This window comes from Diadema setosum, chromosome 8 (assembly GCF_964275005.1).
Source record: "Diadema setosum chromosome 8, eeDiaSeto1, whole genome shotgun sequence".
Lineage (NCBI taxonomy): Eukaryota > Metazoa > Echinodermata > Echinoidea > Diadematoida > Diadematidae > Diadema > Diadema setosum.
Window position 1 is genome coordinate 38,185,850 of NC_092692.1, and position 26,286 is coordinate 38,212,135.

A 26,286-nucleotide genomic window follows, 5' to 3' on the forward strand; every position below is an offset into this window, starting at 1 on the left:
GTAGCATAAAACAAGGCGAACAGAATGGTAGAAGTTACATCAAAATTGGACCCTGAGTAAGTTATAGGTGTAGTATTTCAAAGAATTGTTTTGATATTTTAACCCTTTAGCAATTGAAGATTAAGTACAGCTGTACATAATGGCCTATGGTTCCCTGGAATTTACAGCAATATTTCTGTCTTTTCAACAACTTTCTAAATGATGTAAAGTAGCTCACTGCATGTTTATTTTTTTGTCTATTATAATGTATGTTTAAATTTGAAATCCTATCAAGACTTTACCAAGAGAAAGGTGTGTCACTGAAGTAAATCTGACATGCGGTTTCAGGCGTTTCAGTAACGAATGGGGTAAACTGACTGTGTAAAGTAAACACAATGACTTTCTATGCCATGAGCAGTTCTTTGGAAACAGCCAATATACTTTTCATACCAGGAAACACTTACCACGATACATCACTGAGTTTGACAAGCCCAAGGTTTGTAGACAAATTTAATTTTAGGCGGAGTGTTGATACTGAAAAGTATTAAACCAGATGGTGGCTGATTGATGTGGGTTAAGATAACAGAGCAAGCCAATTGCTAATTTCATCATTTCATTCTTTTTTTTTAATATAGATAATTCAGTTATCAACGAGAGCAAAATGGAGCAGATGATTGTATGTCATCTGTTCTGGTGAAAAGTTCTTTTAATTTGATAGTATACACCAGTACGTTTTTTGGGGGGGTTTTTTCTTCCTGATTATTTTGATGTATGTGTGTGTGTGTGTGTGTGTGTGTGTGCTTGCTTGCTTTTTGTTTTCTGTAAAACATAATATTACAGGTATTCCAACTTGGTGATTTAATGCTTAGGGGGAAAACGTTACCACTTTGATTTTTTTTTTTGTACATTTTGAGACAGGATATGACTTTAAATGGTGACTTCAAATATAGTATCAGCTATTTGAAATCTACCCTATGATATTCATTATACAGAATTACCAACTGTATGTGAACATGTGCTGAGATAAAGAAATCTAATATCTAAGATTGGAAGGAAATGTATGACTGAAAAATATCAGTCCTAGATGAGACTAGCATAATTCTAGTACTTGAACAAGTAATGTAGTGTTCATCTTCCATGTAGCCATGTTCACAACATACTACATAGTCTGAAGTTGGTGTTAAACTTTTGATCTCAATACAAGCTATTTGCCTCTAGGATTTTTAGCTGTCAACTTCTGAAAGTCTATGACCCGCTTTATACACGTATTGATCGTCACATGATCAAGATTCAAGGTGGAGATCAGAGCGGGTCAGGCGAAGGCTGTAGCATTGACACCTGAAAATTCCAGAGGTAAATAAAGTGTGTATTGAAATAGAAGGTGTAACACCAAATTCAGATGAAGTACCAATACTGATGAGCTTTGACTCAAACAGACTGTATACTGAATAGTGATGCTCTGCCTATTGTTGCAGTTTTCATAAACTTGAATAGTCCCTACTGTACAAATGAGGGACTTTCCAGTTTGAGTGCATAAATCAGTGGTGTGGAACTTGTGCTGAACAAGGCCTTTCGAGAATAATTCATCTCTTAATTGAACCAGACTGCAGTGAAGAATGAAGATTTGTTGGGACTCACCTTGTCAGCCACGGGAATTGATTGTTTAACCAGCGCGGCTTTATATTTGGAATTTTCACATAGTACGCATATCGCATCACAGTTAGTTTTGAATGGTAATGCAACATTGATACAAACTGTGTTCCCATGAGGACTTGGGAAGTGTCGTTGGTATTCTAAGGTAACAAGGGAATTAATTAAGGGATATGAGCATGGCATGAATATCAAATGCCCTGGATGGTGATAATTTGAGTCCTACTTTGGCGCCTCATATTCTGATGCTGAGCTAGCATTAAAGATACTTTTGTTTTTCAATGATCAGGAGGGCTGTTGAAAAGGAAACCATGATTTCTATTGAGATGTAGCACCTTGTATTTTGGGAGGGTCTGTGTAAGGTGAGAATTGAATGCTCAAAAGGATGAATGGAAATATCCTTTCACTGTGGCATGCATTTCTCGAGATAGCCTAATATTCTTTCAGCTCTTGGAGGTTGGATCCCTTTGCCTTTGTCCAACACACAGATAGAGCTATTAGCCATTCACTCCATGTTCAGGCTGGCTTCAGTTAATAGAATAAAGGCAAGCTCTCCCCCTCTCCCATCCACCCCCCCCCCCACCACCCCCTCTCCCAGGGGAAAAACAGGATTAAAGAACATTAGAATTTTCATCAATTTTTTTTTTTTACCTGAAAAGGCTTTTGTATTGAATTTCATGTTTTTGCAGTAAACAGTAATGTCAGTTGCAAGTGTGATGGAAATAAGCAATACTGTGTTTTATGGCCTCACTAGAGTCCCATTCATCTACACACAAATATTGATCAAACTTCTTTTTTAACTTGAAATTATACATGCAATTTCAACTTTTCTCCTCTGCATTAGATTTTGTCTCATTACAAATTATAACTAAGCAATGATTACTGCTAGATTGGAAGATGCTTAAAGGGAGCATACAGTTTTGGTTGAGACGTAACTTCAGGTTCTAATATTTTTTGGTGAGATAATGAGATTTCATCAAAGGATAATTTGATTTCATCAAAACATGGTTATCTTTGAATATCCACAGCTTTTCTAGATCTGAACTTGCATTTTGATGTAACTTCTTCAAGAATTACCTCAAGTAGTACATTTGCATACTTTAATTTGGTGTCAAATGATCATTTAACTTTTTATAGGTTTCTCGAGTAGTAAAATTCCTTCTCAGTTTTCAACCTGTATACTTCTCTGCTCTTTCTGTAACATAGACGTACACACACACATAGACACACACTCAAATACACAAATGACTTTTTGAGAGAAAATGCCATTTCTCGATTTGTGCTCGAGTTTTGTTGGCTTCCCGTGAACCAGCCAACATTTTTGTATTTTTTTTTTAAATTGATTCTGTGGAAGTCACATTCCTCCACACTCTCCTTCCAAGACGGATGCTGCCAAAGTTCACGTTATCAGATACCTCCACCCCTTTGCTCTACATCACGGAGAAGGCATACATATACCATTTCAACAAAATGACCCTGTATCACCCAGAAATGATTTAAAAAATACTTTAAAAAACTTGTGACTTTCAGAGGGTTCCGCCCCCAGCCCATTAAAAGGGGAGGGGAGGGGGAGGGGGGAGTTTAGCATTGACCCTTGATCCATCACAAGCTCAATCTACCTTAAAGGTAGTGTTTACTATTGGGAGCAGTGATTTTAAAAATGTTTGAGATATCACATTTGATGCATACATAAAGTCAGTTGTATCACAAAACATCCCACCATGTAAACATTTTGCAATAAAGCCTAAAATATAAGGAGATATCACTATGTTTCTCAATAAACCATAACTGTAGACGGTCTCGTCTGAAACATTTTCATTACCTCCGCCAAGGGGGAAGGTTATGTTTTCGTAACCGTTTGTTTGTTTGTTTGTTAGTTTGTCCGTGTGCAAAATAACTCAAAAAGTTGTGCACGGATTTGGATGAAACTTGCAGGAAAGGTTGAGAATGACACTAGTAACAGATGATTAAATTTTCGTAGTGATCAGAGAATTTTGGGGGAATTTATGAAGGATTTTTGATATTTTGGCAGGAAGGGTCAATGAACTTGGGAGTTCAGGATGCGCGTATTTGAGGTTTGCATGCACGCACTATAGTGCGTGCTCTAGTTTCTGCCAAGGTAAGGCACGCTGCGCAGCTGAGGGTCTATGACGTAACAAAGGTTCTATATTGGGAAATCAGGCGACTTTCAACAGTTATAACTATTGTCAGGCCGGTAACTAGTGGGGGGGGGGGGGGGGGGGGCTCAGGTGAACAAAAAATATACCCCTCCCAGAGTGAGACCCTATCCCGCTTGGTTGCTTAACTCCCTCAGAAAGGTCCACTATTTCCAATTCTGAACCCCCCCCCCCATAAAAATCCTATTTATGGGCCTGTATTGTTCACATTTTGTAAATTTAACAATACTTAACCTTAATCATATTGATTCAAATTTTTACATTGCTTGTTTCTATCCCTAACTCACATTTCCAAAACTATTTTAAAGCACTAAAGATTGGTTTTTGTTTCATCTGCAAAAGGTAGATTATGCCTTTACAGTTTGTGATTCACAACTTCGAGGAATATTTAGTTTGTAGTTGCTACCATTGTGCTCTAATAGCCTATTGTATGCTACGGGTCTTGATGTAGATGGATTTGAATACTCACATGTACGCATACTTTATATACTGTCATGTCATGTTCTGACAGGTTTTGTATTTCATATGGCTACAAAGATATCATAAAGTGTTTTTGGTGAGAATGATAAGTATACCAATACCCTGAGGATATCATATTTGCTATTTGTAGAATATACTGTAAAAGTAGATATTTTTGCGCGACTAATTTTTCGCGCTTGGCCGGGTAAAGAGTTTTGCATGTTTTTAATTCCACAGAATCAAGGCACCAACTACTGGGACATATGGCATGCAAAAAAATTTGCGTGCTTTTATTTTCGCGCTAGGCTCTGGCTGCGCGAAATGCGCGAAAATTTCCACTTTTACAGTACTTGAGGCATGCCCTCTGCACAATATTAGAATTCTTTGTCTCTGATTTTTATTTATTGGGGTTTAAATGTAAATTTTAAAGAGTAGACAAAAACAAAACCAACTTGAAATAGACTAGCCGATTGCCAGATTCTTTCAATTTAATGACTGTACTAACAATATTTTTTTCCAAACATGTCTTGAACAATACTGATATGCAATGCGTGTGTGTGATCAGCTAACAGATTGACATGGAATCTCAATGTGATTTGTAAAAACGTATCGATACGCTCATAGCTAAAACATGCACACATCAGTAATGGTGCTTACGGGGCAGAACTTAAACATGTGGAGCACAAGTGCCAAATTGTTTACATAGAGTTATGATCTAATTTATGGAAACATGTATACTTTCAAGGGCTATCCTTGAATTACGGCTGTTTTTCTAATGAATTCTAGCTGTACACAAATTTAATTTCCAGGGTATTGGAACACTTTAAGTACTGGTAGGTAGTTCACAGGTGATGTCATAGGCATATCACAGACAATGCCACACTGAGATGTCCATCAGATACTAGCATACCACTAAAAACAGCTTACAGGTGTACAGCCAACATATTATATATTTCATGAGGAAAATCAATTTACATATTCCTCAGATTATTCAGTAAAATGAGGTGGTTTTTTTTAATTATTTGAATTGGAAAAAAAAAGCTTGATTTGTGTTAGCTTCTGTCTAAAATGCTGTGACCACATTCAGCACTCTGTATGTTTTGACCTCATACACTCAACTAATCTCATGAAAGGGTTTATTTTCAGATGCATACAATACTTAAAACACAAGATTTAAAAACAAAATACCTATTTGAGTTATTCACTTGTACTTTTAACTGTTGTGCCATTGATGGCTTTCTCCATCAAGATCTCTTTTTACTCGCTATATCAATTGTTGCATAAAGGCAAACCTTCCTTTGTCCACTCCTCTGCCTTTTTCCTGTCTCTGCGTTGTCTTGCCTTTTTTTTTTTTTTCTTTCCCAGAGCGTTCTCTCTTTCTCTGGCCCTCTTTATTATGTCAATAGTGCGTCTGGTTGTAGCCACATTGATTACAACAAATTTGCTTCCTGCTTTAATATGTCGCCTGTGTGTAAGGTCCGATCTCCCGCTGTGCTCCTCTAAATCGCCATTGTTCGCCCAGCCCAAGCCTGAGCCTGCAGCTGGAGATGCCGGACTGCCGTTTAAGCTAAATTGAGCAGCGCGAGCAAATTCACATATTTATTGCATTTTTGCACAGTTTGCATCATGTGCGAAGCGCATTCGGAGCGAGTTACGTATATCTGCAAAGTTCAGGCTATATTTAGATTGTGACCCCTGTCTGCCATTTGATATACTTTTTTCCCCGTCTCTTCTGAACATAATGTTTTATCTGCCCTTTTCATGTTGATTTCATAGCTCCAGGGTTATCTGTGTGTGCTCCATGGACCTTAGTGTGAATTTAAATTGACTTCTAATGTGTATGAACCCAGGATTTGGCTTCCCTATCTTTTTATTCTATTTTATTTGCTTTGGTTGCTGTTCCACTTCAGAATATTCCAATGAATAAAACATTTCATACAAAGTGAGTGGGGTAATTCATCACGAAGGAAGCAGGAAACTGCGCTAATAGATGGAGAGACAGTATGGAAAAACTAATTTGCAATGGATGTACACTGTGTGGGATCAAGAAGCTCCATGAGGGATATCAAAGAATGATTGCTGTGTGCAATCAAGTCCTCCTTCCTTAAAAGGGATGGTATAGTGTTGGTTGAGGTGAGGATTCAGCTTTTAACTTGTTGTGGGATACTTAGAAACTACTCCATGAAATGTTAAAGAACATACAATTCTAGAGGAATTCAAAGTTTATGTGATGAAAATTGGTTTTGAAATGATTGAGATATCAAAAAAGAAAGAAAGACAGAAGTAAAACAAAGTGGTCCTAATAAAAGGTAGGTCCCACCTTTCATTCCTGGATATCTCATCCATTTCAAAACCAATTTTCATCAAATAAATTTTAAATTCCTCTTAGAATTGTATGCTCTTTAAAGGGGATGGCTAGTAACTGATCAGTGGGAATGCTGGAGGATGATTGTTCCAATCCTTGTGGGATTCATATATCTATTGTGTGAAAATTATTTGCTTCAGAATGGTCTCATATTCAAGTAATGTGCAGTTTAATGTTTCCAGGTTAGCATGCTTGGTCAGTGACTGGGCATTAATCTGCACATTACTTGAATATGAATGAATGAATGAATGAATTACTTTATTGTCCATACAGGAAATTCTCTTTTCACTGGTTTTTAACATGCATGTAGTCCACATAGTGAACAAGACAAAAAATTACAATTACATATTACAAATTGACAAATTCATCATAGTTCAAAGGTACATATTGCATAACATATAATTCTGCTTGCCCAATGTGCATGTATACATAAGGATAGCATATGAAATAGACCAAGTCTGGATAATATACAACTGTCTTGTAAATCAATTTTGGTCAAAAAGTTCTGTATCATATAAGTCATGAAAAGAAAACTTTCAATAATTGCTCATTAATGTTTTCGTTTAAAGAAAAAAAAAACAATATAATGATCTTTAATTACAACATATGAGTTTAAGTTACAAAAATATATATATATATGGTGAGATGTATGTGTGTGCAATAGCATTTGAGAGTATGAGATATAGTGTGAGTAAGGGTGGTATGTATTTTGTATGTGTGAGTGTGTGTATGGGTGCGCGCGTGTGTGTGTGTGTTTGTGTGAGTAAATTCTTCTTACACACAAATATTTCAGAATTACGTCATCAATGTAATTTTACATCAATGTTACATCTGATACACCAAAAGAAAAATGAGATTATCCATAATTATTACAATCAATTGATATCTGGGTAAGGTATTCATGACGGGTGTAACACAGACCTTCGGACTTGCGCATTGTAGAGATGTATGGCGTTAGGGATGAACGACTGCCTGAAACAGGTTTTCTGAGTACGTGGAACACACAGGCGAATACCTGAACGGTTGAAGGTAAAATTTTCGTTGAGTGGGTGGGTGGGGTCCTGCATAATCTTCCGCAGTATGGAAGCAACTCTCTCTTGATAGACATAATCGGGGGATGGGAAGTCTAGCCCTAATAAGCGTTGGACTATTTTTCTGGGACGATTTAGCTTCTTCAAATCACATTTTGTTGCTTGGGCAAAATAACACACAATATTATAAGTTAGAACACTCTCAATGATGGAGTTGTAGAATAGAGCAACGAGTCTGTCTTCCGCATGGAGCTTTTTCAGGGTCCTAACGAAGTAAAGCCTCTGATTTGCTTTTTTCTGCAATAATTCAATATTTTTTGACCAGTTTAGTGAGTTGCTTATGGTCGTACCCAAGTACTTGTATTCCTGGACTTGTTCCACTACTACCCCGTGAATTGTAACTGCCCTATGCTCAGTGGCATTACGTCTGTGATCTATGATCAACTCCTTTGTTTTTGACACATTTAACAGTAGGAAATGATCATCACACCATTTTACAAAACTTTCAACTGTGCTGGTGTATGCTTCAATATCATCAGATGCAAGATAACCTGTGATGACAGTATCATCTGCGTATTTTATGATGCTACACTGGGTTGAGGAACATCGACAGTCACTGGTGTACAATGAAAAAAGTACTGGGGACAGGACGCATCCTTGCGGTGCTCCTGTGTTCAAAATTTTCATACTAGATTGAACATTACCCATTATAACCTTCTGAAGTCGGTTACTGAGGAAATCTTGGATCCAAAGGATAATTTGAGGGGGCACATTAAAAGAAATCAATTTTTGTATCAAAAGGTGAGTTACAATAGTGTTAAATGCACTAGAGAAGTCAGCAAAGGTAGATCTTACATACGTCTTACTTTTGTCCAAGTGGGAGTACATTTTGTGCAAGTATGTTAAAACTGCATCTTCGACGCCCCTCTTACCTCTGTATGCGAACTGCATGGAATCGATTTGAGAGGAAGAGTAGTTAAGAAGATGTTTTAGTACTACCTTCTCAAAGCACTTCATCACGCTACAGGTAAGTGAGATCGGTCTGAAGTCATTTAACTCCGATGCCTTCTTTTTCTTTGGGATGGGTTTGATTAATGACATCTTCCATAGGCGGGGAATAGATCCATGGTCTAATGACTCTTACATAGGGCAAGGATTTTGTTGCTGATACCATCAGGCCCAGGGGCCTTATTAGGACGCACTGAACCAAGCACAACCCTAACCTCGTGTTCAGTGAGGTTTACATAGTTTTCAGAACCCATTTCAGTTAATGCATTTCTTAAACTACAAACAATAGCCTCATTCTGCAGGGTGAAGTCCACCTCAAATCTGCAAAAGAAATCATTTAAATCATCTACAAAAGTTTGTGTGACCTCGAAGTCGACGGTAGCCGACTTCTGTTTATACCCTGTGATCATGTCCATTGTTCTCCATGCAAAAGCCGGGTTATTTTCACTGAAGTTTCCTTCCAGCTTCTCTTTATATGACAGCTTACACTTATCAATCTGTCTTTTTATATCTTTTTGCAACACCTTTACACATGTTTTATCACCTCCTGTTAATGCAGCATTCTTTTCCTTTAACAGGTCCCTAAGTTCCTTTGTTACCCAGGGCTTATTATTTGGGTAAACCTTAAATGTCTTTCGGGGCACGATGGCATCAACGTTGAACTTAATGTAGCTGGAGATTATGTCCACGGCCTCTTCCAGTGAATCGGCTGTATCGAACAATACATCCCAATCCGTGCAGTCAAGCGAAGCACGGAGTTTCTCAGTAGCATCATCTGTCCAGGCATATCGTTGCTTGGTAACCGGTCTGCAGCGTTTCAGTCTCGGTTTATAGGTCGGCAATAGTTGTACGTTAAGATGATCAGATCTCCCCAGCTAGTGACATGGTTTAGCGGTATATGCATTCTTCACATTCCCGTAACACAAATCGAGTGTGTTGTTGTCCCTTGTTGGAATTGTAACATACTGGTCGTAAGTTGGCAATACATTTTTCAGGCGACACTGATTGAAGTCGCCCATGATGAGAATGGGGGCATCGGGGGACCCAGATGCCAGTTGTTGTACTTTTTCCGCTAAGCATTCGCTCGCTACAGTAACATCAGCTCGTGGTTGTATGTACACTACTGTTACAAAGATCAGTGGAAACTCACGGGGGAGATAGAAGGACCGTAGTCCTACCGTGATGAGTTCAATATCTGGCGTGCATAATATGAGACCGTTCTGAAGCAAATAATTTTCACACAACAATAGATATATAATGTACTCTTAAATGAATCCCACAAGGATTGGAACAGTCATCCCTCAGCATTCCCACAGATTCCCACTGATCGGTTACTAGCCATCCCCTTTAAAGGTATTAGCCCACATTTGTAAACCTGCAGCAATTGGTCTCATACATTGTAGTTAGCATGGAGTTTGGGTATGATTGCAGTAACACCTGTGCAAAATTTCGTTCCAATTAGTCCATTACTTTCATAAAAATAAATGAAAATGCACCGTATGCATGCGTATAAAAACGCTCGCTAGCTCCGGTCCACGCACGTACTACATGCATGCGATACATGTGTATTAAAGTTAATGTGCGTAGCTAGCCTGCGCTCGTAATTTGATTTTGGGTCGGGTTGACCCGGTTTGAAAATTGATTTTAAAACGATGATTTTCTCTCTTTTATCAAATGGTATAGACAAAGAGCAACAGGTGAGGTATGTTACTGTTATAACTTGTACTTGAAGTCATATTGGACCTGTTTTATGCAGTTTTGATTTTCGTGGGTTTGCAAATGTGGGCTAGTACCTTTAATATATCCAAGACACTTATCATTACTTGTATCTCACAAAAAAAAAAAGTTTGAAACCTGAAGCCCCATTTCAAGCAAAAGTATACACTGTACCATCATGCTTTCCTGTCCATTCTGATGTGTTCTAATGTTTTGCTATCTTAATTTCTGATTTTGAAACTGTTTTGTTGCGGTGGTTGTTTAACCCATTGAGGACGAGCTGATATTGCTACAACACGCATTTTCCATTGACATCTGCCCGAGTATATTCAGGACTAGTCTTCAATGAGTTAACTTGATATGCTATAATTTCTAGGGAGATGGAAGCACTACAACGTATCTCTGTACCCCTGTTTACTGTAAAAGTGGATATTTTCGCGCGACTAATTTTTCGCGCTAGGCCGGGTCAGAAGAGTTTCGCGTGTTTTTAATTCCGCGGAATCAAGACATCACGCACAGGAACGTATGGCAAGCAAAAATATTCACGTGTTTTTATTTTTGCGCTAGTTTCTGGTTGCGCGAAATGCGCGAAAATTTCAACACCGTGAAAATTTCCACTTTTACAGTATGCCTCTCTTATTCAACACAGGAATCATCACTTTGTTTTGTTCTTGTTATTTTTTTTTCCTGTGGCAGTCTGCGTATTTCTCTCATTCTCACCCCTCCTTTGATCTCTCTCTTTAAAGGTGCTGTTTACCTTTGATAGGGAGCAGTGATTTAAAAATGTTCGAGATATCACATTTATCAATGCAATCACATTTTGCAATCACATTTTGTTGCTTGGGCAAAATAACACACAATATTATATGTTAGAACACTCTCAATGATGGAGTTGTAGAATAGAGCAACGAGTCTGTCTTCCACATGGAGCTTTTTCAGGGTCCTAACGAAGTAAAGCCTCTGATTTGCTTTTTTCTGCAATAATTCAATATTTTTTGACCAGTTTAGTGAGTTGCTTATGGTCGTACCCAAGTACTTGTATTCCTGGACTTGTTCCACTACTACCCCGTGAATTGTAACTGCCCTATGCTCAGTGGCATTACGTCTGTGATCTATGATCAACTCCTTTGTTTTCGACACATCTAACAGTAGGAAATGATCATCACACCATTTTACAAAACTTTCAACTGTGCTGGTGTATGCTTCAATATCATCAGATGCAAGATAACCTGTGATGACAGTATCATCTGCGTATTTTATGATGCTACACTGGTTTGAGGAACATCGACAGTCACTGGTGTACAATGAAAAAAGTACTGGGGACAGGACGCATCCTTGCGGTGCTCCTGTGTTCAAAATTTTCATACTAGATTGAACATTACCCATTATAACCTTCTGAAGTCGATTACTGAGGAAATCTTGGATCCAAAGGACAATTTGAGGGGGCACATTAAAAGAAATCAATTTTTGTATCAAAAGGTGAGTTACAGTAGTGTTAAATGCACTAGAGAAGTCAGCAAAGGTAGATCTTACATACGTCTTACTTTTGTCCAAGTGGGAGTACATTTTGTGCAAGTATGTTAAAACTGCATCTTCGACGCCCCTCTTACCTCTGTATGCGAACTGCATGGGATCGATTTGAGAGGAAGAGTAGTTAAGAAGATGTTTTAGTAATACCTTCTCAAAGCACTTCATCACGCTACAGGTAAGTGAGATCGGTCTGAAGTCATTTAACTCCGATGCCTTCTTTTTCTTTGGGATGGGTTTGATTAATGACATCTTCCATAGGCGGGGAATAGATCCATGGTCTAATGACTCTTACATAGGGCAAGGATTTTGTTGCTGATACCATCAGGCCCAGGGGCCTTATTAGGACGCACTGAACCAAGCACAACCCTAACCTCGTGTTCAGTGAGGTTTACATAGTTTTCAGAACCCATTTCAGTTAATGCATTTCTTAAACTACAAACAATAGCCTCATTCTGCAGGGTGAAGTCCACCTCAAATCTGCAAAAGAAATCATTTAAATCATCTACAAAAGTTTGTGTGACCTCGAAGTCGACGGTAGCCGACTTCTGTTTATACCCTGTGATCATGTCCATTGTTCTCCATGCAAAAGCCGGGTTATTTTCACTGAAGTTTCCTTCCAGCTTCTCTTTATATGACAGCTTACACTTATCAATCTGTCTTTTTATATCTTTTTGCAACACCTTTACACGTGTTTTATCACCTCCTGTTAATGCAGCATTCTTTTCCTTTAACAGGTCCCTAAGTTCCTTTGTTACCCAGGGCTTATTATTTGGGTAAACCTTAAATGTCTTTCGGGGCACGATGGCATCAACGTTGAACTTAATGTAGCTGGAGATTATGTCCGTGGCCTCTTCCAGTGAATCGGCTGTATCGAACAATACATCCCAATCCGTGCAGTCAAGCGAAGCACGGAGTTTCTCAGTAGCATCATCTGTCCAGGCATATCGTTGCTTGGTAACCGATCTGCAGCGTTTCAGTCTCGGTTTATAGGTCGGCAATAGTTGTACGTTAAGATGATCAGATTTCCCCAGCTGGTGACATGGTTTAGCGGTATATGCATTCTTCACATTCCCGTAACACAAATCGAGTGTGTTGTTGTCCCTTGTTGGAATTGTAACATACTGGTCGTAAGTTGGCAATACATTTTTCAGGCGACACTGATTGAAGTCGCCCATGATGAGAATGGGGGCATCGGGGGACCCAGATGCCAGTTGTTGTACTTTTTCCGCTAAGCATTCGCTCGCTACAGTAACATCAGCTCGTGGTTGTATGTACACTACTGTTACAAAGATCAGTGGAAACTCACGGGGGAGATAGAAGGGCCGTAGTCCTACCGTGATGAGTTCAATATCTGGCGTGCATAATATGAGACCGTTCTGAAGCAAATAATTTTCACACAACAATAGATATATAATGTACTCTTAAATGAATCCCACAAGGATTGGAACAGTCATCCCTCAGCATTCCCACTGATTCCCACTGATCGGTTACTAGCCATCCCCTTTAAAGGTATTAGCCCACATTTGTAAACCTGCAGCAATTGTTGGTCTCATAGTTAGCATGGAGTTTGGGTATGATTGCAGTAACACCTGTGCAAAATTTCGTTCCAATTAGTCCATTACTTTCATAAAAATAAATGAAAATGCACCGTATGCATGCGTATAAAAACGCTCGCTAGCTCCGGTCCACGCACGTACTACATGCATGCGATACATGTGTATTAAAGTTAATGTGCGTAGCTAGCCTGCGCTCGTAATTTGATTTTGGGTCGGGTTGACCCGTTTGAAAATTGATTTTAAAACGATGATTTTCTCTCTTTTATCAAATGGTATAGACAAAGAGCAACAGGTGAGGTATGTTACTGTTATAACTTGTACTTGAAGTCATATTGGACCTGTTTTATGCAGTTTTGATTTTCGTGGGTTTGCAAATGTGGGCTAGTACCTTTAATATATCCAAGACACTTATCATTACTTGTATCTCACAAAAAAAAAAACAAGTTTGAAACCTGAAGCCCCATCTCAAGCAAAAGTATACACTGTACCATCATGCTTTCCTGTCCATTCTGATGTGTTCTAATGTTTTGCTATCTTAATTTCTGATTTTGAAACTGTTTTGTTGCGGTGGTTGTTCAACCCATTGAGGACGAGCTGATATTGCTACAACACGCATTTTCCATTGACATCTGCCCGAGTATATTCAGGACTACTCTTCAATGAGTTAACTTGATATGCTATGATTTCTAGGGAGATGGAAGCACGATCTCTGTACCTCTGTTTATGCCTCTCTTATTCAACACAGGAATCATCACTTTGTTTGTTTTGTTCTTGTTATTTTTTTTCCTGTGGCAGTCTGCGTATTTCTCTCATTCTCACCCCTCCTTTGATCTCTCTCTTTAAAGGTGCTGTTTACCTTTAGGGAGCAGTGATTTAAAAATGTTCGAGATATCCCATTTATTAATGTATACATGTATGTGTAGGTCAGTTGTGTCACAAAACTTCTTACCACATAATATGTTTGCAATAAAGCTTAAAATATAAGGAGATATTACTATTTTTCTTATTAAACCATAACTGTAGATGGTTCGATCTGGAAACATTTTATTATAACTATTGTTCACTATTTGTATCAATACTTAACAGTGGGATTTCTGGTTTATCTGCAAATGGTAAATCATTCCTTTAAAGTATGTATATGGACAGTTTACATGTACATGCATGTATTATTTTGTACCTGTAGGCAGTTTTGTCTTTGTGTCTTATACGGTTCTTGCCTTTTCCTTATCTCTCCCTTCCACTTTCTTACTCTCTTCTTCTTTTCTCTCAATCTGTTTTGTGCTTGCTATGCTGTAACTTTCACTCAAGTCAGGTTTTATAATCACACTTGTGCTTTCTCTCTTCTCTCTCCCTCTATCTCTCTCCTACCCCCCCCCCCCCCACCCCCAAGAGTTCAAACAACTGTATATGATCACATTATCCACTTCTTCATGGCATTTCCAGTGCAACCTGTCATGAAATCTAATTTTCTTTCTGTGGAAATCTTGCTTGAGGGAATATTACATATTGAGGAGAAGGTGGCAGGGGAGGCATTCCCTGTCTCTTGTTTGCTCTCAGATTCAGAATTATTTCTTTGAAAAAGCATTGTTAAAGGCATTAAATTTACCATATATGCAGACGAAACAAATACCCAGCTTTAGTGCTTCAAAATAGTTTCTAAAATGTGAGTTAGGGTTAGAAACAACCATTTTCAAAATGGTAATCAGTATAATCACTGTTTAAGTGTTGTTGATATATATTTAGAAAATGGACAATAGTAATGATAAAACTGATTTCCAGAATTAACCATAGACAGTTATAGTTTATTTAGAAGAATATTGAAATCTCCTTATATTTTAGGCTTTATTGCAAATTTTTACATGGTAGGATGTTTTGTGACACAACAGACTTACACATATGCATCAAATGTGATAACTCCAACATTTTTAAAATCACTGCTCCCGATGGTAAACAGTACCTTCAATGCATGTAGAGTAGTTGGCAATGGTATCAAAAACAAGATGAAAGGGAGACTTTTCTTTTTAAAGCCTTGTATGTGCCACATTCACACGTCCCACTCAGTCGACGGCGTGCCAACTTCGCATATTCCGCTCAGACACACTAATCCGCTTTAACCGATCGATAAATCGCCTAATCCTGCAGTACAATGAAAGCTTTTCTCGCACTTTTGTTCCTTTTACATACAGCTTGCATTCTTTGTGGTGATTGACTATCAAGTGGTGTTCCCAACTAAATTTGCGTGTAAATTCAGTTTCTCTCATGGTTTCATGTGCAAAAGTCATGCCTTTACAGTAATGTAGCAACTGGTCATTAAGAAATAAATAGAAATAGATCTGTCATACAATTCATATCAAAGCAAAGTTTGGCATTCCTCTTCAACTTTGCTCACTATTATGTCCAGCTTAACAGAAATTTGTAGAAGTTATATAGATTGGAAAAACAGAATTCTTTCTCAAAGCATGACCCATTTCGTGGCTCAGAATAACGTGGCACACAGGGAGTTTCCACCATGGCAAATAAAAGAGTTAAAGCCTTGTTTGTGTGTTGCTAACATGCAGTACAGGGAAGGACAAAACTCACCTTGTCTAAATCCATTGAGGACGAGCTGATTTTTCTGTAACACACATTTCCCATAGACACTTGCTCGAGTATACTTGGGACTCGTCTTCAACGGGTTAAACTCGGCATGAATTTGAGAAGATGAAACTTTAGAGGATGCAAGGGCGTCTTCTTTGTGAGGATGACACAAAGGATGGCTCAAATCAAATCAAATCAAGATGAAACTTTAGAGGATGCAAGGGCATCTTCTGTGTGAGGATGGCACGATCTGCAGAGTGTCAAGAATGTTGTCACACGCAGAGGGAAGTCAATTCTGGTGCAAGCTCCTGAGGCTACAGGCGTGCTTTGAAAAGTGAAACATATGTTGTTGTGCAGATGGTACATTTTGATGAAGCTTTCATGCAATGCTTGTGTAGTGATTTGAGATGAAGGTAACGTCTTCATACTCCTTTCTTCAAATAAAATGTTTGCTGTGAATATGTTGTTGTTTCTTCTCTCTTTTTGTTGGACAGATGTGATTATGGTATATGCACCTTCCCTTGTATTGTCAAGGGTTCTTGCATATATGCCTAAATACAGTTTTCTATGAGTTATGTATGTAACAAACATTAAGCTGGGATCTGGGTTTACAAGAGCAAACAAAATCTTCATCTAATGTTTACAATTAAACATAGATCATCCATTCTTTTTCCTCTTGTCAAAGAGGACAGTGAATAGGCAAGCATATACTGTAGCAAGGACAAAATACTGTGAAAGTAGGTATAAACACACCTGTGTTAAAGTAATTTGCGTGTGGCGGGTAAGATGAATTTTATGTGTTTTTGATACCACAGAATCAAGAAATTGATTACCAGTAGTGTTACATGTAAGCAAAAATATTTGTGTGCTTTGATTTCTTCACTAGTTTGTGGTCGCATGAAATTCATAAAACATTTTCACACTGGAACAATTCCCACTTTTACAGTAGGTAGTTCGTGTCTTTCAACAAGAACCTTTCTTACCTTTCTTTTCTTCTGCTTTTGTTTTTGTTTTTGTTTTCAGAGTGATGATAATATGTACCGGAATGCACAAGCCAAACATTCCCAACTTTGCTGGCCTGGAGTACACTGACGGCTATGAGGATATGTCCCTTGACCTCGATGACTACGAGGGCAAAAACGTCCTGATACTCGGTCGGGGCAACTCAGCCTTCGAGACCGCTGACCACATCCTTGGCTCGACGAACCTCATTCACCTAGTGGCAAGGTCAAGGGTGAAGATGGCCTGGGAAACACATTATGTGGGCGATCTCAGGTACGGTAATCTTCTTCAAAGTGTTGACATTTCCAAGTTTGCTGTCACGGTCTTGGTGACCTTGTTTTAGAAATAAAGTTTGATGGGTTTTTTCCGATATAGAAATATCATTTATGATATTTATATGCATATCATGATTTTTAAAAAAAACACACACACTTAGAATTCTTTCCTGTAAAGAGAATTTTTCAACATAGCTTTCCTTTCACTTTTACTATTCAGTGTGATGAAAAATTAGTAAAAAAGAACTAAAAAAGTCATTGAGGATCTTGCATCAGAATGTCATAGGTAATGTGATTCCTTTTTTTTTTTTGTCACAAAAGTGAAAGTTTTCCAGGAAATGTAATGTCAAATCTAGCAAAAATATAAGATGCTGATATCAAAGTCATGTTCAAAGGAATGAATAAGAAATGCAGAACATCAAGATAACTCTGTAGAGTCTATTGTATCATTTGTGCTATGTCATTCTCTTTGCAGGATTTCCATTATCTGTCAAACTAATATTTCATGGAAGACACTTTATTTTTATTTTATTTTATTTATTTTTTTGTGCAGTTGGCAGCCGGATATGCTTATGTGATTCGTCTTGAAAAGTGTACATAGTTATGAAAGATGCAAAGCTCCCATGCTCTGGTGATTATAGATGATAAGTAGAGGCAGTTTCTCCTTGGTCCCATGCCTAATGAAGGATGATGTTTGTTCTCCTCTCTCCTCAGGGCAGTTAATAATGGTCTCCTGGACACCTACCAGCTGAAGTCCCTGGACGGCCTGCTCGAGGCCGACATGTCCGAGCTTCGGCTGTACAAGCGGCAGGACGGGCGTCTGCAGCTCATCCCAGGAGATGCGGAGGAGGAAGAAGAGGAGGACGGAGACGAGGGTGGGCGTCGGTTGCAGATTCCGCTTGACAACCCGCTGGAGGTGGACAACTTTGCCCTGAGGGACCCCTACGACAAGGTCATTCGATGCCTCGGCTTCACTTTCGATTTCAGCATCTTCAAAAAGTGAGAATTTGGCAGCCGAGAGCACCTCATGTTCTTTTTTTTGTTTGATTATTTCTTTTCAAACTTTTTTGTGTCATCTGATTATCAGTAACCGTGGTAATGACTTCAGATTTTATAGGGAAGAAAAATGATAACAAGAGCCATCAAACTACAGTATCTTCATGCAATACTGCTTCCTAGATTGTATGATGTAGTTATTGATTTGAAAAGAGCTCTGTGTGTGTTTGTTTGTTCGTTCGTTTGTTTTATTTCAGTACGGTTTTAAAAAACCCACTATCAGCCTCTGGGCTGTTTTTCAGTGAGTCTTTATATGTGTATTAGCTTTCATGATGGAATTGGTAAAACTAACTTTAATACGGTAGCGTTCATTGTAAAACATTTATGTACGTGTGTAGTATGAAACTTAGAACCTTCAGATTCTTGGTATTCATGATGAAAAAAAGAAAGGAAAACCCAAAAAAGCTGTCAGAACTGAGAATAAGACAACAAAGGAAATACAGTGAATAATATCTTAATGCCAAGGTGGGAGGCTGGTGTAAAAATGCACCCTATGAATTTAAACTGAACTGCCATTGAAATCTTCCGCAGCATGTGGTCAGTGAAATGTTAGTATTTCATGGCCTATTTGTTAGATGCTAATCACATGCCCCTCCCTGTTTATAAAGCTCAAGGTAAGGTCATGACATAATTGTGTTCGTCCAACTTGCTTATCATCAAGGCTGATTTCCACATGTTTTTGATTGCCTGTGCACATGTGGTCTTGCACCACAAAACCCAGAGTCACTTTCCCAATGCACCTGAAAATGTTTGTTTTGAATCAGCAATTTTAGGTTTCCGATTTGCTGTAATTTAGTGGAGAAGCAATCTCATTTTTACGTAAAACTAGTCCGGTCTTCAAACAGTTTTTTGTAGACCAGTGTTTTAAAACTAGAATCTCATTGTGCATGCGTTCACATCATTTTGTTTGTATGTGTATTTGTGTTTTTGTATGCAGCACCTCAAAACCTGAACAAGGGCAAACAAAAAAAACAAAGAAATTCCCACACGTGAAGGCAAACTACGAAGCCGCGGGAATTCCGGGAATGTTTTTCGCAGGAACCAACTCACACTCCATCGACTTCAAGAAATCCGCCGGGGGTTTCATTCACGGCTTTAGATACACAAGTAAGTAGCTGCAGGCCAAGGGCCCTTGACTGTCATTTCTCCCTCCCCCATGTTATGTTTGTTTTGTCCTTGTGAATCAAAACTGCATGTCCAGCCAAGCATGAGGAGAGGTTGTGGTTGACTTTTGCTCTGGACAATTGAATGTGCAACTGAAGAAGACTGCCTACGAAAGAGTTATAGTGCCAATCCCTTCTGATGATGCAATGACCGCATTTATAATCGAATTAATTTTATTAATGAGGCTCCCCCTCCCCTCCCCCACCGTCTCATATGCCACGTTTCATTTTCTTTTTCTTACGAAAGATTGTACCTTCAATATGGACTTCATTTGAAAAGAATCTTCAATACCAGGTTATAGTAACTTTATTTCTGTGTTTGGATAAAATAAATTATATCGCATAAGCTTTGCAGTTTATTTGAAACAACTGATACAGAAACAGGGGCGGATCCAGGAATTTTGTAAAGGGGAGGCATCTTTGCAAAATTAAAGGGGGGCGCACACACCCCCCATTTTTCCTTTTTATTTCTATTGTTTTATTAAAAAATAAAGAGGGAGCGCAAACCCGGTGTGCCCCCCTCTGGATCACTGCAGAAAGAACTGTTGTAGTGGTGTATAAAAAAGCCTGTATAGTGTCCCTTAAACAAGTTTTTCTCTTCAGTCTGTATGAAGGATTCATTTTTTTTTTTTTCGTAAAACAGCAAGGGCATTGCATTATCTCCTGGAGTGGCGTTACCACAGGGAGGCATGGCCAGCATTGAGGCTCCCAATCACAGAGCTGCTAGACCACTTTGTCAGACGTTTGAATGAGGCTTCGGGCTTGTACCAGATGTTCTATGTACTTGGAGACATAGTTCTTCTCCATAAGTAAGTGCATCGGCAAACTGTTGAAAGTCACATTCATGCAAATTGATGATTATTTTGTCAAGATCTTTTTATTGCAACTGATTGACAAATTGCCCTTCATCAACATAATTAAACATGGTGATCAATTCTTCAGTGTCTCAAGAATAGCCATGATGATAAAAATTCATGGGCATACATACTCGGATGGTCAAGTCATATTTTGGGGGTAAAATTTTTCCTATCACCATTATCATTCTTTTCCTCTCCCCTTCCTCTTTTCTGCTTCTTCTTCTCCTAGTTCCTCTCCTCCTCTTCTTCTTCTTCTTCTTCTCCTTCTTCTACTTCTTTGTGGTTTTCATTCTCTTCTCATTTTTTTTTCTGTTCTTCATTTTCTTCTTCATCACCTTGTATATTGTTGTCATTGTTTTCTTCTTCTTCAGCCTCTTTTTCCACTTCCACTGTATCAGGGAATAATTTTCCTGATATCGCATCGCAATTTGCTATACTTTTTTTTTTTTATATAACTCCTATACAAAATTTCTTGTGTGTAACAAGTCTTTCACATCGGATGGTACAGATCTTTGTGTACAGTATTTTCCCATTGATCAGAACTGCTAATCAAATTTGAGAAGTAAAGTTATTCCCTGCTTTATCGTTTGGGTTTTCTCCGTCTTCTGCCGCTGTCATCTTTTTCTTTGTTATTTTGTCATCATGGTCATCTTCTTCTCCGTCCTCTTCTCCTCCACCTGTCGTGGAATTGACTGGTCCTACAGCTAAGCAAGGGTAGATAAGGCAGCCCTTGAGGTGATGCCAAACATTAGTCCAGAGATTACTGATTGTATTCTTAAATAGATACACCCCAAATCATAAGGACCTCAATTCAATTGCAGTGAGGACATTGTATAGAATAATTTTGTCCCCTTTATACCAGAGGGCAGTACGGTAAAAGTTGAAATTTTCACACATTTCATGCAACCAGGAACTAACACAAAAATAAAAGCACACAAATATTTTGCTTGCCATATGTCTTGATTCCACGGAATTGAAAGCATGTGAAACTTGTCTTACTTGGCCCAGTGCAAAACAAAATACTCACACGAAAATATCCACTTTTGTAGTAAAAGTAATGGAAGGAGAAATGTATTATGTTTCAGTTTCAGTTTCAGTAAGTAAGAGATGGGTTAAATATTTCTTATGATATTAAACTTAGGGGACTGAAGTAGCCCAGTTGATGTAGCACTGCCAGCAGTAATGTAGAAAAGCATGGGTGTGTATTCTTCATTTGTCATTTTTTTCTGTGTGTATGTTGTTTTCTGTGTCTCACCTTTCAGAGATACCATGGAATTTGAGTATCTTGAGGAGTTCCCCATTCTCATGTTACCATGGTTACAGCAGGCATCTGGTCATAACCACACCGAGCTTCTCGTCATGGTGATGGAGTATGGCAAGAATTACTCCGGTAAGATGAGAGGTGTGAGCAGGATTTGAAGTGATTTTTTTGTGTGTGTCTTTTTTTGTTCCCGTGCCGTGATGGAATGGAATCACCAAATGATCATCATTGTGAATATGAATGTATTCTATATCCAAGAGCTTTGGCATGTAATGGTCTACTCCTTGAGATGTGTCTTTGTGCAAGAAGTGCTCAGTATTTTCCTTCATCTATTCTAAAGACAACCCAGTCTCTTATTCTCTGTGCAATTAGCTGTAGCCAGCTGTCATCGGTAAAGACTTGTTCCAAAAAACAATATGTGAGACTGTATATGATTCGCTCACTAGATGGCACTGTTCAAGTTATATCACTGGTAATGATAGAGGCATATTGTGTCCCATGGTTAATTTTTTAACGGGTAAGGGTTTTTGTGTGTGTGTATGTTCAAGTTCAAGTTCAAAGTTTATTTCATTTTTCAGCAAAAAACATATGTTTCACTTCATTTTGTAACAGAAAATAAGGTAAGTAGAACATAGTGAAATAAAAAGATTATAACAATTGAGGACCTAAAGTAATCATACATTGTATTGCAAGAAAGAAACATAAGTGATCAAAGCAAAATACATGTATACCGTTGTTTTAAATGCGAAAAATGGAGGGACCCACTAAAAAGACAGAGCTTGTAGTATGTGGGTCCCTCTTGTAGTATGTGTGTGACATCATGTGGATGATTTTAGTGCATCATGTTGTATTTTCATGCATTGTGAGGGAATTTTACTGTTGAAACAATGTTGTTGATTTTTTTTTTTGGGGGGGGGAGTTAGGGAGATGGGTTTTAATATATATATTTTTTTTTCATTATCAACTTCATATTTATAAGTTTACATCATTTCTGATTGTATTCAGTGCCTTGTTTTGTTATACTTCTGTAGCTAACAGATGTCAATAATGTTATTCCCACTGCCTTCTGAAAGAGGAAAGTCAGGTGCTCATTTATTGTGCGAGAAAAGTGAAGAAATTTAAATTTTTTTCGATAATATATTTCCTTTATATTGTTCTATGCATGTGACATCACAAACTGTTGCAGTCTTCTCATCCAGCGATGGCACCATTAAAACTTCAAAAATTCATAACTTTTGAACAAATTGTCCAATTTTCCTCAAGCTTTCACTGATGTGTTATACTAATAGTGCTGCATTCACTCAATCCACTAATATATTAAGGTGAACTTATCCTTTAACAAACATCTGACTAAAAGTGCATTCTGAAAACATTTTGTGATTGTCCTAACAAATCTTGGAGTACCCATACCTGCCAAAGTCTAGCCATCTCTCCTTTAGAATGTTTTGGCAATTTGAAGGGCCAAGTATAAAAGGGACCAACTTCGCAACATATCATTTTCAATTTATCTCTCCACCGTAACCATGGCAACCAGGTGCAGGAAAGGACATCTTCAGGCAAGACCGGGCAGTGGGGGACCCCGAGGAGGCACACCTCTCAAACTTCCTACACCCCGTCATTTACTACTACAAGCAACTCCCAACAGGTGGGACCGGTGTTGACCCTTTCTGTACTAGCCTAACATTGGATATTGCTCAACAAAACCATGTTCTGCCCTGATATGCAACCAGGTTCCATGACATTTGCTCCTGTGACAAATGCTCCCATAAAAATATCTGCATGCTGAGCCAAACAAGTTCTACTCACAAACATAACCCTAACACAAATCCTATAAATCCTTCCAACAAACTAAACCTAAAACCTTATCACAACCTTAACCCTAGCCCTAAGTCCTTGGTGAAAATAACAATGGAGTGATTGTCACTATGTTGTGTCACCATGCAACCAATCTACTTACAGTGTAGCCCAAAAAAGAAGTGTTGTTGCCCAAAATAGAAGGAAATATAGAATTTCATTGTGAATTTTAGCTGCCTGCTCGCGCCACCAAAAGAAATTTGGTGGCCGAACATCAATTTTTAGTGGCCTCGGGCCACAAGGCCACTACTATTGTTGGGCCCTGATATATATGATATAACCTGTGGTATACAAACCTGTACCTTTACTACAATATATATGCCTGTTCATCAATGAAAATTACATGATATAGTGATCTTATCCTCTTGAAGACTAGAGTAATAGTCTCAGGTGTCTTTTAGCAGGTGTCTGTGGGATAGATAAAGTGTGATCCCGAGGTAGAAGTGTGGTTGAGTATGAATATATGTAGTACTGTTTATCCTTCTCAAGTTTCCCCATTGTCAAGCTGTTTATTTCAAACAATGAGGAATGATAACTGTATGACTGTATTATCCCGTTGAGGATGAGTCCCGAGTATACTCGGGCAAGGGTCTATGGGAAATGCATGGTGTAGCAAAATCATCCCGTCCTCAACGTGCTAATATTCAAATTCAAGTTTTTAAAAAAAAAAATAATTTTGCAACATTATCAGTAGATGACATCTAAGAAAAATTCAGAAACTCATTATGGAAGGGTTTTCCTTGGGTGTATTGTGTGAGGAATTGTAAATTTGATGCAGAATTTCTGGGTCTAATTTTCTTTATTTTTTTAATACTAAGGTGAACATTGTGAGATATATGAAGACAGACCTGAAATATCTTTTCTTTGGTCTTATGGAATAAAGATGATTTATACTCACTGAGATCATTCTTAAAAATCATAGACTACCGTTTTTCACGGGACTCTATCCTCCCTCATCCATGCAGTGGAAGACATGCAAAATCGCAGGAAGACAGAGACACTGCCCCGACCAGATGCCCTTCATCACTTTGTTGAGGATTTCCTCACAGACTGGACTGCTCCTACAAGGTAAGGGTGACATGCAATAGAATTATCCATTTCTGAGCCGCCCGCCCCCCCCCCCCCCCTTAGTGTTTATGGCTCTCTAACTACTGCATTCAATAATTATTTGTGTTGGGGCAGAATTGTGAGTTGGCATTTGGTGTCCTTTTCAAGTGAAACAGCCATAGGAAGAATCACTGAAAGATCTTTTAATGGCATCATTATGCTACTGCTTATGTGAGACGAAAATAGAATTGAGTAGAAAAGAACATCGTGTTGTTAAACTTCGTTTGGATCCCATTGATTTAAGCTAAAAACAAGAAAAAGCCATAGATTGGACTTGTGAGGATATGTGATGATAACCACAATATTTTAGTTTCAAATGGATGCTATGAAAAATTTTAATGTGGAAATATTACTCTTACACAGCTTCTATGTCAAATATTCACTTCAGCACTATTAGGTGCTGCTGCCTTTCTTGTGTGTATGAAATATAAATGAAGCTATGCAGTAATTTTGTGGATTATAAAGAGGATCATTGTTTTTGAAGTGTGTGAGAAATGATCCTTCACCTCCCCTCTTCCTGTTCAATTATTTACAGAACTGTTTCGATTTCTCTTTTTGTCATACTTATGCTATTTCCATATTCTGTAGCAAAGAGTAGAAATCACTGGTACTCTAATATAATAATCATGATTTCTTTATTTCTCTTTCTTTCTTCCTTTCGTTTTTAATTTGTCTTTGTAACAGCCACATACTGGTGTTTCGCCGTTTCTTGGAGCACGCCCTTGACACTGACCTACGCTACTTCTTTGACCAGCACTGCTTTGACCTTGCGATGACCCACACCACACTGCCCCTAGCCTGCCAGCACTACTGGGCCAGTGGTCAGGGACTGCCCGCCACTGAAGCCATGCTTGAGAGTGTAGACCACATGAAGTTCTTTTAAATTGAGCCATTATTGTCATCAGCACATGTTGCCAACAGCTTTAATGGCGCTTTGAAGCGGCGAGTGTGAAAGGGTTAATGTGTGCTTCATCGCTAGATTTCCTTCGATTCTAAAAAAAAGTCGCAAAAATTTGATGGTTCTCCATCGATGATGAAGTCGTCTCCTAAGGGGTCTGTGCAATTTTAAAGCTACTGCAACAGCCACGATCAAAGTGAATATATTTTTTAACCTTTTGAGGACTACTTAATATTTTGCCATAACACATTTCCCATAGAGACCTATCTGAGAATTCTTGGGGAATGGCCTTCAATGGGATACAAATCATGAGCTGTGTCAATATGATTAGTTGAGAAGCTGACAGGTGCGAGCATCCTTCCCATTCTCAAATGACAATAGCTCTGTTTCTCTTGGGCCTTTGCAGAGCAAACCGTGTGGATGCAGCACTGTCCTTGAAAGAGGCTTTTGTTAGTAGTGCTTCCGTGTTGGCTCTGTGCGTAGATTTAGATGCTTTCTCCGACATACGTGTGTAGAGTCATTGTGATCAAAATTTTATTAATTAATTGCATTCTCACATGCAATTGATGTTGCTGTGAGGCATTGTGGTTTAGAGTCAGTGAATCTATAAAAAATGATGTACTAAAAGCTTTGGCTGACTTATGTAAGGAGAGATGAATTATGAGAGGGGTGTGTCCAACATGTTTGTTTTGTTTGTTTTTTTACCTCAGTCAGGGAAAATGTGAAGTGTAGGAGACATTGTGTCATGTCTGTGTTGAAGAGTCA

At 38.4% G+C, this 26,286-nt stretch overlaps 1 protein-coding gene across 1 annotated transcript in view; it reads left to right on the forward strand.

Annotated features, from left to right (window-relative positions):
* LOC140231655 (FAD-dependent oxidoreductase domain-containing protein 2-like) overlaps positions 1-25,574 on the forward strand; it is a 44,405-nt gene extending 18,831 nt beyond the window's left edge. Inside the window, exons 4-11 of the mRNA XM_072311808.1 lie at positions 17,072-17,323; positions 18,040-18,324; positions 19,319-19,488; positions 20,188-20,353; positions 21,664-21,791; positions 23,197-23,307; positions 24,482-24,584; positions 25,308-25,574. Coding sequence (XP_072167909.1) covers positions 17,072-17,323; positions 18,040-18,324; positions 19,319-19,488; positions 20,188-20,353; positions 21,664-21,791; positions 23,197-23,307; positions 24,482-24,584; positions 25,308-25,506 — 1,414 coding nt within the window. The 3' untranslated portion in view covers positions 25,507-25,574. The remainder of the gene's footprint in view (positions 1-17,071; positions 17,324-18,039; positions 18,325-19,318; positions 19,489-20,187; positions 20,354-21,663; positions 21,792-23,196; positions 23,308-24,481; positions 24,585-25,307) is intronic.
* The last annotated feature ends 712 nt before the right edge of the window (positions 25,575-26,286 follow it).